The 13666-nt window shown below is 44.6% G+C and overlaps 6 protein-coding genes across 6 annotated transcripts; 1 reads left to right on the plus strand and 5 right to left on the minus strand.

Annotated features, from left to right (window-relative positions):
* Window positions 1-673: 673 nt before the first annotated feature.
* On the minus strand, window positions 674-991 carry EDB93DRAFT_1095742 (uncharacterized protein; the record flags this gene model as incomplete). The annotated part of the gene is made up of 1 exon (XM_041446718.1): window positions 674-991. The coding sequence occupies one exon, from the start codon at window positions 989-991 to the stop codon at window positions 674-676; it is 318 nt and encodes a 105-aa protein (XP_041301526.1).
* A 281-nt stretch (window positions 992-1272) lies between these two features.
* On the minus strand, window positions 1273-1932 carry EDB93DRAFT_1066799 (uncharacterized protein; the record flags this gene model as incomplete). Its single annotated transcript, XM_041444915.1, has 1 exon — window positions 1273-1932. A coding segment is annotated over one exon (660 nt), but the record flags the coding sequence as incomplete, so codon positions are not given.
* A 32-nt stretch (window positions 1933-1964) lies between these two features.
* On the minus strand, window positions 1965-2540 carry EDB93DRAFT_1256447 (uncharacterized protein; the record flags this gene model as incomplete). The annotated part of the gene is made up of 1 exon (XM_041453947.1): window positions 1965-2540. One exon carries the CDS (start codon window positions 2538-2540, stop codon window positions 1965-1967), a length of 576 nt encoding a protein of 191 aa, XP_041301528.1.
* A 5829-nt stretch (window positions 2541-8369) lies between these two features.
* EDB93DRAFT_1183551 (voltage-dependent anion channel-domain-containing protein) lies at window positions 8370-10421 on the minus strand. The gene is given in 7 exon segments (XM_041450726.1): window positions 8370-8403; window positions 8458-8510; window positions 8523-8983; window positions 9035-9575; window positions 9633-9996; window positions 10055-10089; window positions 10139-10421. The coding sequence occupies 5 exon segments, from the start codon at window positions 10303-10305 to the stop codon at window positions 8744-8746; spliced, it is 1347 nt and encodes a 448-aa protein (XP_041301529.1). The 5' UTR covers window positions 10306-10421; the 3' UTR covers window positions 8370-8403; window positions 8458-8510; window positions 8523-8743.
* A 324-nt stretch (window positions 10422-10745) lies between these two features.
* Window positions 10746-12123, minus strand: EDB93DRAFT_1095726 (kinase-like domain-containing protein; the record flags this gene model as incomplete). The annotated part of the gene is made up of 3 exons (XM_041446716.1): window positions 10746-11120; window positions 11170-11655; window positions 11707-12123. 3 exons carry the CDS (start codon window positions 12121-12123, stop codon window positions 10746-10748), a joined length of 1278 nt encoding a protein of 425 aa, XP_041301530.1.
* Window positions 12124-12764: 641 nt separating this feature from the next.
* On the plus strand, window positions 12765-13574 carry EDB93DRAFT_1183553 (uncharacterized protein). Its single transcript, XM_041450727.1, has one exon. It carries the CDS (start codon window positions 13151-13153, stop codon window positions 13394-13396), a length of 246 nt encoding a protein of 81 aa, XP_041301531.1. The 5' UTR covers window positions 12765-13150; the 3' UTR covers window positions 13397-13574.
* The last annotated feature ends 92 nt before the right edge of the window (window positions 13575-13666 follow it).

Raw genomic sequence — 13666 nt, forward strand, 5'->3', positions numbered from 1 at the left:
GCTGAAAGGTTTAAAATGAGCCAAGCAGAATATAGCCCACAATATAGCATTGGTCTTATGAGAAATAGACATCTCAATTACCCAAGGCACGATTTCTGTGTCACCGTCACTATGTGCATCATTAGTATGTTCCACTAATATGTTGGTTTTAGCAGAAGGATGTTCTGACTTCAGACCATGCCTGCAAAGAACACTGAGTCAAGTCTCATAGGTATTTTTGTTCTTCTCACTTTGACTCACATGCTCAATGTGCATACATCAACAAAAATCATAGAAATTCATATCAGCAAGAGAATCTGCACGATGGATGTAGTGATGGACTTGATTGGTGTCAAGGAGTTGCCCCTGGATATCCGTTGCAATACACATAGGTACTTGTTTGGACTCGTCGCAGTCCAACATCACTGGTACTTAAAACAAGATCATGATGATGCATGGGATATTGCATCAACCATGGGTAACATTCCTTGACATAAGATATCAGGAGGGATGACAGCATGGGTGATGTTTTATGAGACGCAATACTATCCTCAAAACCTTGAATATAATGAACAGCCTGTTGTGCATGGACTTGATGTCAGCCATTAAATTGTGTCAAACACTTGTGCAGCAAATTCTTCACCCCATCTGTCACCAACCTTGCAGATGCATGAGTTGGTATACATGCTACCGCTCAAGAGAGTAAGGACAACATTTTATATGTCTTAACATCTATCTTTGTGATGTAATCTGAAATGTAAAACATGGCAGCCTTGGCCCCTCTGCCAGATAATATGCATTTCATGTCATGATTGTGCCTGCAAAAAACCAAAATATATGGATTGAAATAGTTCATGGTGCTGTCCTGACACATCAATATTACTGAATTTGTCTCTGCATCGAAAGATGAAGCCTCCACCACCTCATGCAGGAACAAAAAATGACAGTGACCATCATTTCTGTATTTATGGCATATGGACGACACCTGTGACACTGCAAAACTTTGCCACATTGTTTGATTTCTGTGACATAAACTGCTTCCCATTCTTTCAACATGTCCAGAGGGGAACCAACAGCAGGAGGATGTGGCGGGCATTGCATGCAAGGCTCAAACTTTGGATCCACAATGTTGTCTGTATCAGACAAGTGATGATGTATGATGGCCTCAAAAAATGCAAAGAACCTATCTTGATACTCAGCAGAATTGCACAGCCAGTCATGAATGGTGGATAGATTTAAACCCCCTTTAAGCCAAACAACAAAGTGTCCATGAAGTGAACCATGCTCAGTGAACTCACTCATGCCATAGAAAGCATAAATAAACCTGATAATGCTGCCCTTTGGTGTGGAGCATTTGATGTCAAAGTCCCATCTGAACAAATGCCAAAATAATATGTGGTAAGAGAATTCGAAGAAATCAGCAGCTGCAACAGGGTCTTGGGCAAGGCAAAGAGCATGTTCGCAGCCACTAAGCATGACAGGAAAGCGATGACTCAAGTCGATGGATTTGTCTTTGTACATCACCTGTAGGATGGGACTATGAGCTGGACTTGGATTGAAGGTAAAAAAAATATGTGGTAGTCCAAAATAACCATAGTAATTACGAATCTCATTCCTCACATGAATCTTGGAGGCTTGGGACCCAGGGACATGAGCAGACAGAGTGTTGACTTGCTGGAGAAGCTCAAATGCCTGATGTTCATCAGCAGAAGGATTCAACAATTTGCCCTCATGTTCGAGCTTATAAGCTATGCATTCAAGAAGAGGTGGTGTCACATTTGTTGGTCTACATGCCACAACATTGAAGTTGGACTTGCCAACAGTGAAAGATGTATGAAGATGAGCTTGTTGACATTGCCAGATATTGAGAACAACAAAGATGAAGCTGTTATGATAACGAAATGTGCGGTCAGCAATGGACAAGAAGTACTTGGCCTGGTTCCTGAATGCCAGAGCGGTTGGTCATTCCTTAATCTCAAAGCCACCTAGGCTGTAAGGAAATAGGGTGAGGAATAGACCTGGAAAAAAATTGGAATTGTTGTACTCGGTAATGGGTTGCCCACCATGGTGAATGACAAGGTCAGGTCATCTTTTGGGAGAAGATTATGAATGGCCAATGCCACAAAACTGCATCCAGACACTTTCATACTCTCAGGATCAGACACATCCATCTTCTCTAATATGAGTGACTCGGTGACACTAGGTGCTTCACTTTCAGTCACCAGGGCAGCTGGATGTTTGCTGAATACAGCTGTTTCCAGACCAAACACAAGATCAGCGTTGAGCTCGTTGTCTTCAAAAACATGCTCACTAAGTCCAGGCAAGGGTCCATCTGAGGGATAGAGATCTGTAATGGCGGAATCCAGAGGAATGTTTGCATAAAGGTGGTTGTGATGGCACAGCCAAACAAGAAAGGCCCAAATGTTTGCCTTCTGGACATGGAAAAGGGTACCCATACAGTTGGGATCAAATTTCTCGGGACCAATGAATACAACACTAAGGAACCCATTCACATCTGTAGGTGTACAAGGAAGTACAGTGGCAGTAGAGATAGTGTTCATCTCATGTGCACACTTGGCTGAGTTGGATCTGATGACTGGAACAGACAAGTAACGTGAGCTGTGATGCAATGCAACATGCAGACCTTTTCTTCCACCCATGTCAAGTCAGCAAATTGCACAGGCAACAATCTGCAAAACAAATGATTGGCTAGCGCAAGTCTCAGAACTTTGTTCTTGGTCAAGGAAGATTGGCAATCAGGACAAAGATGAAAAGACATAGAACAGCCATCTAAGGAATCAAAGGAAATGCCAGACTTGTCCATGATCAAGCCATCAATTGTGTCATGACCAAAGAAGAAGCACGTAGATGTGTTCTGAACAACACATCTCTGGATAATGTAAGGATCAAGCAGTCGTAGTAATTCCATATTGAAACATGTTAAATTGTCCGTCAATTGGATTAACACACTTCCTTCATGATATCTGGAACAAATAGTGCAGACCGGGGGTTCAGTCCATTGAGAAGCCTTGTAATATTCATTAATGCATTGAAGGATAACATCCTTGTGGGCCACAGCAGGCCAAGCACGCTCATGTTCAAATTGAACAACCACTGCAGTTGCAATCATGTCTTGTTTGATGGCTGTGCAGTAAGCCTTCCTCCAAGTGTTGTCTTTTTCTTTTGGTGTACAGGAGTTGGAAACACAGTTGATAATGGTGGATCCAAACTCGTGTCGCAGTATGGTGAAGACAATCTCTGTATCACTTAGAACTGACAAATCAGAAAATGGCAGAAGGGCGAAACCCGTTGTAGAAAACTAATTCCTGCTGGGCTCAGCAGAAATTGTACTACCTAGACAACAAATATTTAGGTAGATCTTAGCATGACCTAGTCTGCTATACTTGCAGAGCAAGTGCGTTCGATCCTAAAGGGATTGCTAATTGGTATTAGTAGTAAAAATGTGTCAGTAATGCAAATAACAAAATGTCTGATGGTGCGAAATGATGTCCGAAGGTAATCCGATGATGTCTGAAGGTACTTATCCAATGTCTGAAGCCAAAGTGCAATGTCCGAGATTTCGGACTTTCGGACTTCACAATAATGAGTCGGAAACTTTATAATGAGTGTCGGGTTGTGAGCGGTATGCGCGAGTATAACGAGTGACGGAGTATGACGGTGAATGAATGGTAATATTTTGCAATGCAACTAAGAACTACGAGAATATTCTGGGTGATCCGCAGAGTCGGGAAACAGCTCCTAACTACTGGATAATGATAGCTACAGGTCACTACAGAGTATTTAAGTAAGTACGTAGAAATTCAGAAAACTACAGGCGAAGATAGTAGCGATATATGTCAGGTCCGATGTCCTATGTAATAAGACACGAGGTGCTGCGGACATGTAATAATGCGGTACAAATGTCAGAAAATGTGCACGGGAATAACTACACACCTAGTGAGGCTAGTTCGGATGGACAGGACATGGGATGGACATGTGCGAAAGTGTGTTGGACATGTGCGCATATGTTTCGGGTGTTGACGTGAGTATGGAAATACGTGGTTTTGAGCCCAACACCGCGACCATCGCTACACCGTGATGGCTAACAGGTGTGGCCCGATGTGGATGAGTTGTTTCGCATGCTGTCTTATAGCATTGGCCAACCCATTGCACACCTTACAGTGTGTGCATATATCAATCAAGGACTGGATGCACTGTAACTAATGCTTGATGCAATCAACAACATCGCTGTGAGACAGGGAGTGAAGGAGATGTGCTATATCCTCCAATGGTGCAGATAGGCATGGGATATCAAAGCTAGAGGAGAGGGAGGATGGAACATGGTCAATAAAAAGGTTAAGCAAAAGAGGGGGAGTGCGTAATGCTGCAGCAATGTCATCACCAAAGATGTGGCAGAAATGAGCTGAGAGCAGTACACCGCGTGACTTTGAATGAGTGCAGGAAGAAGAGCTACAGATGAGTCTGTCAGATAACAAATGGTCATTCAACAGAGCAAGCTCCGTGCAACACCTCAACAATTGAAGAATGATGGCATCAATAGCAGATGATTTAGTGCGAACATCAGTACTTTTGCGAACAAATGAGTGTGCAGTCTGTGTCAAGACCATCAAAGGCAAACACTGCAAACACTCCCTCAAATGATCAGAGCTGTAGTGAAACCATGGAGGATCATCACACTGTGAAACAGTCCAACAATGAGCAACAGATAGTGCCTGAGCATGGCAGAGAGCAAAGTAGCACAAAGACAGTACAATGGTAGTACCTCTCAGATTCAAAGTGAGCACGAGAAAACATCTGAAACTGACCATCAACACCAATGGACAGAGAACAACCTTCAAAAGCAACAGTGACATCATGACCCACTGGACTGCATTGTACGCATGAGGTGAGATGGGACAACAACAATGCTGACTGGAGCCAGAAGCAAAAGGAGGACACACTAACATAGATGTGTGCATGCAATTCAGGAAAGTAAATGTGATCATAATAGTCTGGGTATGTTTAAACAGTGTGATCAACATCATGGGTAGGGCACTGTGCCTTGTTGAGCACGCAGGCCACAACAGAGGGGCATTTATACAAAAACAACGCCAGGTGGAACTGCTGCAGACAGGAGTCAGAAAAAGGAAGTCATGTAAAATAATGTGCACCTGTCTCACAAGAGCAAACACAAAGCAAAATAAAATAAAATCTGGGGGGGAGCAAGTGGGACAGAGGATGTGCACTGACCAAGTGAAAAGAGAGTAAATGAAAACAGCTGCAATGCTGACTCCAATCTGCCTGTATCTGTCCAGTAACAGGCACTGTCCATCTTTTAGGCTTCAGTTAAGTATTTTACTTCTCAATGTACATGTGTGTGCTAACATATTAATGCAGGTTTTTTTTGCTATCAATGACTTGGAACTTCAAGAATTGCCCATGCATCTGATGGCAGCAATTTGGGAGACATATAAAAGCACAAAGATAACAAGGTGATTCTTGCATCTTCTTCATCATTGAGCAATGCTGTCTCTTCCGTGTGATTCACCAGAGCATACTAGTTGTGATGAAGAAAAAACTCAGTCATACACATTATTTTATTCCAATTGCATTATGATTTAGTATTCTATACAGATTATCTTTTGCAAATGATTTTCAAAGTCCATTATAAGATATTCTGCATTATTTAGCCTATGGGAAGTCACCCACTTATCCAAGTGGTGGGCAAAAGACAAATCCCGGATATAGGGCTCAACATTACTAAGCTTGTAAACCTTAAAATACAGCCACCCAAAGTTTCAAAACATAAGTTCTGAGTTTCTCGATAGCAGCCTAAGTTCTTCATCAAATCATTAGTCGAGTACAGAAAGTGTAGTATAATCAGTTCTATAGAATACATCTAGATACTTATTTCAATAAGAAATGCACATTGAGGCACACTGATAAAGGAACAATAATTTCTAGATGTAATTTTGAGAACATGTGATGCAATAAGTAATATGATGCATCAATATCAATATATGTGTCCTTAATGTCTGATATCTCTATGTTGTCCTAGCATTATATCAGCTTTCACCAAACCATTAGACTTACATTAGACCATTGCATTATCCACCCTCTTCAGACTGCGCATACTTTACTTGTATGATCATTCTATCAATTGTTTTTGTTACGACTTGGATGGTATCTGTTGGCGACGCTCAAACAGAGCTTGTGTCGTCAACGGTCTGTGGACGTCCTTGGGCTAGCCCAAGGTTAGGGGTCGTACTTGGCGTGTCTTCGGCAAGTACGATTTGACGCCTATGTCCAAATCGGGTAGCTTATGTCACGCGGGTGCGAGACGATAAGCTAAATCGGCCTAGGCTTACGACACCCGAAGGTTAATCGTAAGGATCGTCGTTAATTAGAAGGACAGAAGTCCGACTAGTTAACAGGGGCTTTGTTCGTCGACGAAGTCGATGAGCAAAGGTCGAGACTATAGGCTTATCCGCGAAGAGCAGATAAGAAGATAGAATATAGACTGCTGGCGAGGCAGAAGGATCACTCTGGTGAGAGTAGGAGGTCAAGAACCAAGTAGATTCAAGTTAGGGAATATGGTACATGGTAGCGAGTTTATATAGAGGACAGGAGACGTATTAGTGGATGATAACTCGTACTACCGGGAGAGGCAATCGGTAAAGGGTAAGACCATAATAGGAAGGCACGTTCGATCTAGGTAGAACGTGCTGGATAAGAAAGTGAGTCACAGATCAGAATGAGAAGTGAAACACGCAGGGGCACGATCGTGCAACTGCGGATCTAAGTATAAGTCGCATGTGCGACTGCGCACCGAGTCAGAGATCAAGAAAGGAAAATAGGGCAAAGGGGATGCATCATGCATCGTGTCGTAGGTTACCATCCAGATGGTAAGGGCAAGGGGACTGTCCGCAGGATCAGTCAGGTGGTGAAACGGAGCATGGGTATGCTTCGTCAGCGAAAGGATCCGGCCAAATGTACTGGCTCTGCTGAAGCGACAGGTAGAGGGCGAAAGGGAATGCGAGGATGACGAGGATGACAAGGGTGAGGTCGGGGTAAGGGTATGATGCGAGGGCTGATACGAGGAGGATCAGGAGAAAAATAGTAGGGGCCCAAGCGTCTAGATGTTCTTGTAACAGTTTTCCCTTTCATTATGCTTTCTATGCTTTGAATTCATATACTCGTAGTCTACAAACTGTACTCGCAACTGTAATATCACATTTTGTCGATGTTGTGCTCTCACTTCAATCACTCGCATTTGACAATGTTCTTCGTATTATTTTGGCCTTTGAAAGCCGGGAGTAATTACTATATATGGTCTAATTAGCGTGACCATAACGCTGTAACGGTGGTGGTGGTCGCATGGGAAGTTTGTCCAGGTTGATCTACCTCCTGCACTTATCTACTTATAATCTTTCAACAAGTTCTACTGGCAGAACTGGCAATCATCATTTAACCATCGGCAGTGCACGCAGAGTGTATATAACAAGTAGTTTCTACAGTACTGTGACACGTACTCTACGTGTTTGTTCCCAGGTTCACTGTAACAGCTGACTTCGCGGAACGTGTCGAGACTTGCGTCCAACTCTTTCCTATCAAACATCGAGCTCGGAGCTCAACTGCCATATTCAAACTTTAGACTCGTATCATCAGCTTGCGCCAGCTCAAAGCCAGGTGTACAATCCAAATTATGCCGATCAATGTTTCAGAGTTAGAGTTTCCCATCTCACGAGGCTTTTATGAGCATTTACCATGGGACGTAGGAAGAAAACCTCCGATCAGAACAAGAAAGGATAAGTGCTCCTCGATTTTCCGCCTTTTAGCAAGTACAAGCTGCGTTTTGACGAGGAAATATCTAGTTAGATTATATGACCAATTGAACAATGTGCGGGTACTCACCAATGACCACAGTACACTTAGCACGTGGCGGATATCCGAGAAGGTGGTGGCACAGCATAGCTCTACTAGGACCACAAGACGTGGCGCTCAGGCTGGTGACACCAAACTTGTCATAGCTAGACTCGGACTATACCATAATTCGATATATTCACATTGATGTAGGCCTTACTGGCACAGGCTGCATGGACGAATCGGAAGCACCGTGCCGTGGACATCGTACTGTCTAGCCATAGATACAATGACGTGTATATATTTATGAAACCTTCTCGAGGCTCGAGCAATACCTAAAGTCTATAGTTTCCGAAACGGCGGTCCCTCCGAAAAATTTTCTAGGGTTAAGGCTAGGGCTTACATAAGATGATAGCCCTACTCACGAGTCTACTATCCTTACAGTATCACCGCAGCTTTGCCAGTGCAACCGTGCCATTGTTTCCTCTGCCATTCCCTTGGCTTCCCACAACAAGTTGATAACACAGCTCATGTGGGGCCCGGTACCTACACAGTGGAAGTCTATTTCAAGGATTTAATCATCTTGTGAGACATTTTCAATACTGCGGTCCTCACTCTTTCCCCGGCTGCCGTCGTGAGAGAAACTCAAGGTGAATCGGAATAATCAACTCAATGCGAATTTTTTCATCGGCCTCCATGTGCGATCTTAGGAAAAATGAAAGAGGAATCTGCTCACAAAGATTAAAGGGGGTGGAAGGCATATTTTGTAGTCTTCTATATAAAAATATTGGGATACAAACCGAGTCGATATGTCGTGACTAGAGGGCAACTAGACCTGCAAGATGTCTCACCTCAGAAATTGCATGTAGGGATGGTTGAACATGTGTCAATCTTTCGGACATCATGTTCCGTTCTTTAAATCGTCTTCGCTTCTCTCCGCGTCACTCGCCAGTCCCTCTAATGTGACTTCTTCTAGACACGGGGCGTCAAATATACGACCGCTTGGAATCATCCGTATTGTAGGCAAGGCGATACACACCCACAATATCAGTGTCCCCACCGAATATATTGAACCCCATATTTTAAAAAATGTCGACGAAAATGTTGTCGCCAACGCAAGGTTGAGATTTGCGTACACTCCCTGTGAAAAATCGAATTGAGCGCACTCCTATTGAAAGCCATAGATACACACATTAGGAAATATAGTTCCCCAGAATGCCAATTTGAATTCAATGCGTTCCCGACGGAGGGTGTGGGCGAGACCGAGCATTGCAAAGAGTATCCACATACTCGCTAGTGACCATAGAATCATAGAACCAACCATACATATCACTTCCACTACTTCACCGGTTCTAGGTTGCCTCAACAGTCCGCCGGGATCACCATAACTGAGAGGCAATAGTGAACGGAAAGAAGACCCCAATTTTAAAAGCGAATATGCTGCCTGTCCACAAGGACCGACGGGAAGAAAAACGGACAGGATTGATACACCCGTGGGGTAACCATAGACGACCAGCCGAAGGATGTATATCGTGAATAGCATAAGGGAAAGGCTGAGACCTATTGTGACCATGCACGCGGAGAACGTCGCCGTGAGCAACGCATAGGAGGGGGAATAAAGCTGAAGCGCTTGCACGAGCAAGCCCCCAGAAGAAGATCCGACGACAAGGGTTATGACAGGAAGAAGCCAAACAGTCGTCATAGACTTAAGCGAATGTTGTTGGAGAGTAATCCTGTGAGACTGACGTCAACTCCAGCTCATCTTCGTAGTTCGTGAACTCGGTACTCACATAACATGAATCATGCCAAAGCAGCATGTAATCGAAATTGCAACGTTGATCAACCAACATGCCCACACCGTATAGACAAACGGCTTCCCCCCGAAACCATATGTCTGGAATATGTCGCTACTGGCGATGTTTAATAACGTAGTCGCGCCCATCGGAAATGTGCCAATGTACAAGCTCTGTACAGGATGTCGTATCATTCGAGACCAGATGCCAGGAAAGAAAATGTATCGAGCCGCGGTGATGACGCTGAAGAGCAAAAAGAGCACGAGATTGAGGAAGAAAAAGCCGAGTGCAAACCCTCGCATTACTGGAGAATCACCCGCATAAGGATAGTTGTGGAAAAGCAGGGCTATTGAGCCAGTCCCTACACAAGGTCATAAATATTGTTAACACAACGCATAGGTAGGCTTATTTTGACTTACCCATCGTGACAGCAAACCATGCTGGGGTAAAATGTCTGGATATAGTAAGTAAGGCCTTTGCACTTCGACTGGCAGTGGACATACCGAACAATATCTTGTAATGATTTCCTACGAGTACTTGCGGTAACTCTCGGAGTGTCTCCAATATGATTCATGGCACTAGTGTCAAGACGGTCTAAGGTGGGAAGCGTGCGACGCTGGAGTGTGTTGTCCAACTGGACCCCTCGAGGAGGTCTCATGGAACTGATCATTATGCATGCCACGCCAAAATATCGTTTGCGAAACTGGTTTAGAATTTAGAACGGACGTTCTAAATCTAAATTGTTAATATCATCGTGCCGACATGCCGTGCAACACCAGCCGGAACTCCGCCATTGAGCCAGATTGAGCCACTAGTCTGCAAAGGACATAGACTGGAAGCAAAAAAAGAAGAAAAGTCTTGAATTCCAAATTTTGCGGGAAGAGTCGACGAGACCGTGTCTCAATTTTATTTTCGGCAGTCAATTTGAATTACTTAAAGTCTATTACCCGGTCACCGCCCCATTAAGTTCTCAAATCCAAACACAAGATACGACGAAGAGGTATAGCGAGTACACGAGTACTAGTGGGTGTGTATTCTAAGCCGGTGTGCTCATACCGAGGTATATGTAAACAGAAGAAAATGGACCGATAGAGGATAAGAGGCTAAGAGCTACAAACCATCCAAAGCGCCCTTCAGCCATTGATGTCCGCGTACTTCGTTCACTTTGGCACGTAGCTGAGGGTTTGGTTCGAGACACCTGCTCATGAGATGCAGGCACGAATCACTGAGCCCCTTCCCCGGCAGCTCGGATAGGACGATGTGTCCCGCAATGGCATCCGCTTCGGTGGGGAATGGGGACATCCCGGTCAGTAGGTATGACATTAGCACACCGAGGGTCCAGATTTCGGCGGGTGCAGCTTGGTAGGATCGCTTAAGGAGCACCTCCGAGGCGGCGTATGCAGTAGTACCAAAGAAGAGTTTATAGTATGGGGACGGGTCGTTAGGGTTCTCTATTGCGGCACTTCCAAAGTCTATGAGTTTGACCTAGACACGCCGTCAGTGACAAATGATATTTTTTGAAATACAACCCTACCTTGAAGTCTTTGTCGATGACAAGGTTTTCATCTTTAATGTCTCTATGATAGATTCCTCGACTGTCGAGGTAATGTACTGCCTCGACCACCTGAGCCATGATATACCGGGCTTGTTTCTCTGAGAGGCGCTTATGTTTCGTTTGTTCTATGCATTCAAAAAGGTCATGCGAGGGGCGGCGCGTATAGCAAGGACGAGGTGGCTCGAGGGTAGATTTTTTGCGTGTGAGATGAAGTGAGTGGTACTGCAAGTCATCATTTAAAGGTGAATCGCATCCTTCCACGAGAACTGAGGCTGGGAGATGTCCTGATTCCTGCGGGGGAGTTTCTGGTTCAGAATCCGGAACCGAAAATTCAGACGCAGCAGGAGATAATATGGGGGGTGGCGAGCTGAAGTGCGGGATAACAATATCATCAAGGGGGGGATGCGAATGAGCATCATACGATTTTTTGCGTCTGTGCCACGGAGAACCATGAAGCTCTTGAACCTAGCATTTGCTGAGCGGTTGGAAAAAATTCATATCGCAAGCATGACTCACGAGGTAGAAAAACAGCTCATCCTCGAAGAATTCAAGACACTTGATGATGTGTTCGTGTTCTACGAGATGAAGTACCAGGACTTCTATGGGGATTCGACCACAGACCTCGTCCTCCATCCACGCCTGCTCCGGGACCTTTTCTTTAATGATGAATTTGACAGCGACCTCAACGTTCTCCTGGCGGTCTACTGCGGTCATTACAAAACCATATCCACCTGAGCCGAGTTCATCGCAAAGGCGGTAATCATGAACAAAGGTCTCGAGGAGCCTGTGGTCTTCCGGAAATCGAGGGGAGTAGTTACGGCCCAAAAGAGATTCTGGGTGAATAGCAGGGGCAGATTCAACTGGTAGAGGAGATTCGATAATTGAGGATGGAGAAGGATATTCGTTCTCATAGGAGAGCAAAAGGGATCGCATTTCGACATCATGTGCGAATGGTGACGGTGAAGGGTAATGGTTTGACGGATGGATCGCGGATGAAGAAGATACAGGACGAGGAGGGAGGTACGGACAAGGTAGGTCAAGATTGAGATATTCCGAGATGTTATTGCCGCTATCCGAATGAAACTCGGCACGATCTCCGTCCTTTGGATCATCGCGTCCAACGAGTGGGCTGGAGAGACTCGCGTCTGGACAGCGAGACTTCTCATGGATAGAATCACGGTTATTAGTGAACAGTGCAGCCAAACGACGAGAGCTCGGCATTTTAAGAATCAAAGGTGACGATGGCATGGAGTAAATCAGAGCTGATGGAGTGTGCAAAGCCGCGATAGGATGTATCTTGCCCTTCAAATTTGCGCCAATGTTGTCAAGATGAAAGTCTCAGTTCAAGAGATGAAATGTTGAACCACATCGGTGGAAGTGGCTTTCTCGGGATATACCACTTGGAATGCAGAGAGCGTGCCAATCGATCCAAAGCAGGCAAGGTTCGTCCCAGTGGCACAATTATCACAAATCCACCTTTTCCATCTCCTTCTTGTCTCCCGGGCATGTTGATGATCACCATAATTATAATCTGATATGCACATTCATAATCGGACCAGAAGCTTAAGGGGAGACGGACTGATGCAATATGATTAAGGCGGCTTGAAGCTTACAACAAACTGTGTTACCAAATGGGGAGAGTCGCTGACTTCAAAAAGTACAGTGTACACTCGGTTCAGCTCGTTAGCCATGTGTTATGAAATACTCCTTCGCAAGGTAAAAGGTAACACCGTGATCGTCGAAGTTGATGCATTCGACGTATCATGTATGGGGATGATGAAAGTAGAAGATACACCACAAATCCATGGAGCTATAAAGGACGGAAAAGTAATCTACCGGTGTAAGAATACAAACACAAGCGTGCAAGAGTCAACATGAGCCAGGTTCCCAATCACGATTTTTAGAATGGTCAGAATGGCTGCTAAACTGAGTGCCGATTCTATGACGAAGTGTGCTGAGCATGGTCGATGATGCATCTACAAGCAGCATTATGCATTTGTACTTTGCTTCAAGTTATGAGAGTACATACTATTTACTGTTGGCAGCAGCCCGCTGGGCACGCCTTTTAGCTCTTGGCCGCTTCGCGGACAAGTGTTCATCGTTACTATCAGAAGGGTCAGAGGACTGCTTATTGTCCTTCTTTGCCTGCTTCTTGGCCTTGTGTTTTTTAACTGCGCGAATAAATAACATGATCATGGTGGAATGAAGAAGAGTAAGAGAAAGAGGAGTCCTGGTAGATCGTCGAGCCCCTTTCCTTGTTACCTAATATACGAGTCATTTGTCAGCCGCGGCACTCTTCAAAAAAATCTTGTGAAACGCATCTACAACAAGCAGGCGTGTAAGGTCATTTCATTACTTCAGAGTCTGGTCGACGACGATCATGGAGAAGGACCAGGATATTGTCACGGAAGAAGCCGCTATATACGTGTACAGTCACGTGATAATATAGACCCTTTAGAGCTCGTGTTGGAACGTC

This window comes from Suillus bovinus (genome assembly GCF_016758785.1).
Source record: "Suillus bovinus strain UH-Sbo-P2 chromosome Unknown EDB93scaffold_123, whole genome shotgun sequence".
Classification (NCBI taxonomy): Eukaryota; Fungi; Basidiomycota; class Agaricomycetes; order Boletales; family Suillaceae; genus Suillus; species Suillus bovinus.

What these genes read in the sequence shown, in the direction of transcription:
- EDB93DRAFT_1183551 (XM_041450726.1), bottom strand. Translation starts at nt 10,305, where the DNA reads ATGATCAGTTCCATGAGACCTCCTCGAGGGGTCCAGTTGGACAACACA. An exon ending in TCATTACAAGATATTGTTCG is followed by an intron (nt 10,090 to 10,138) that starts GTATGTCCACTG and finishes TACTATATCCAG; the next exon opens with ACATTTTACCCCAGCATGGT. An exon ending in GGGGAACTATATTTCCTAAT is followed by an intron (nt 8,984 to 9,034) that starts GTGTGTATCTAT and finishes GATTTTTCACAG; the next exon opens with GGAGTGTACGCAAATCTCAA.
- EDB93DRAFT_1183553 (XM_041450727.1), top strand. Translation starts at nt 13,151, where the DNA reads ATGGTCGATGATGCATCTACAAGCAGCATTATGCATTTGTACTTTGCT.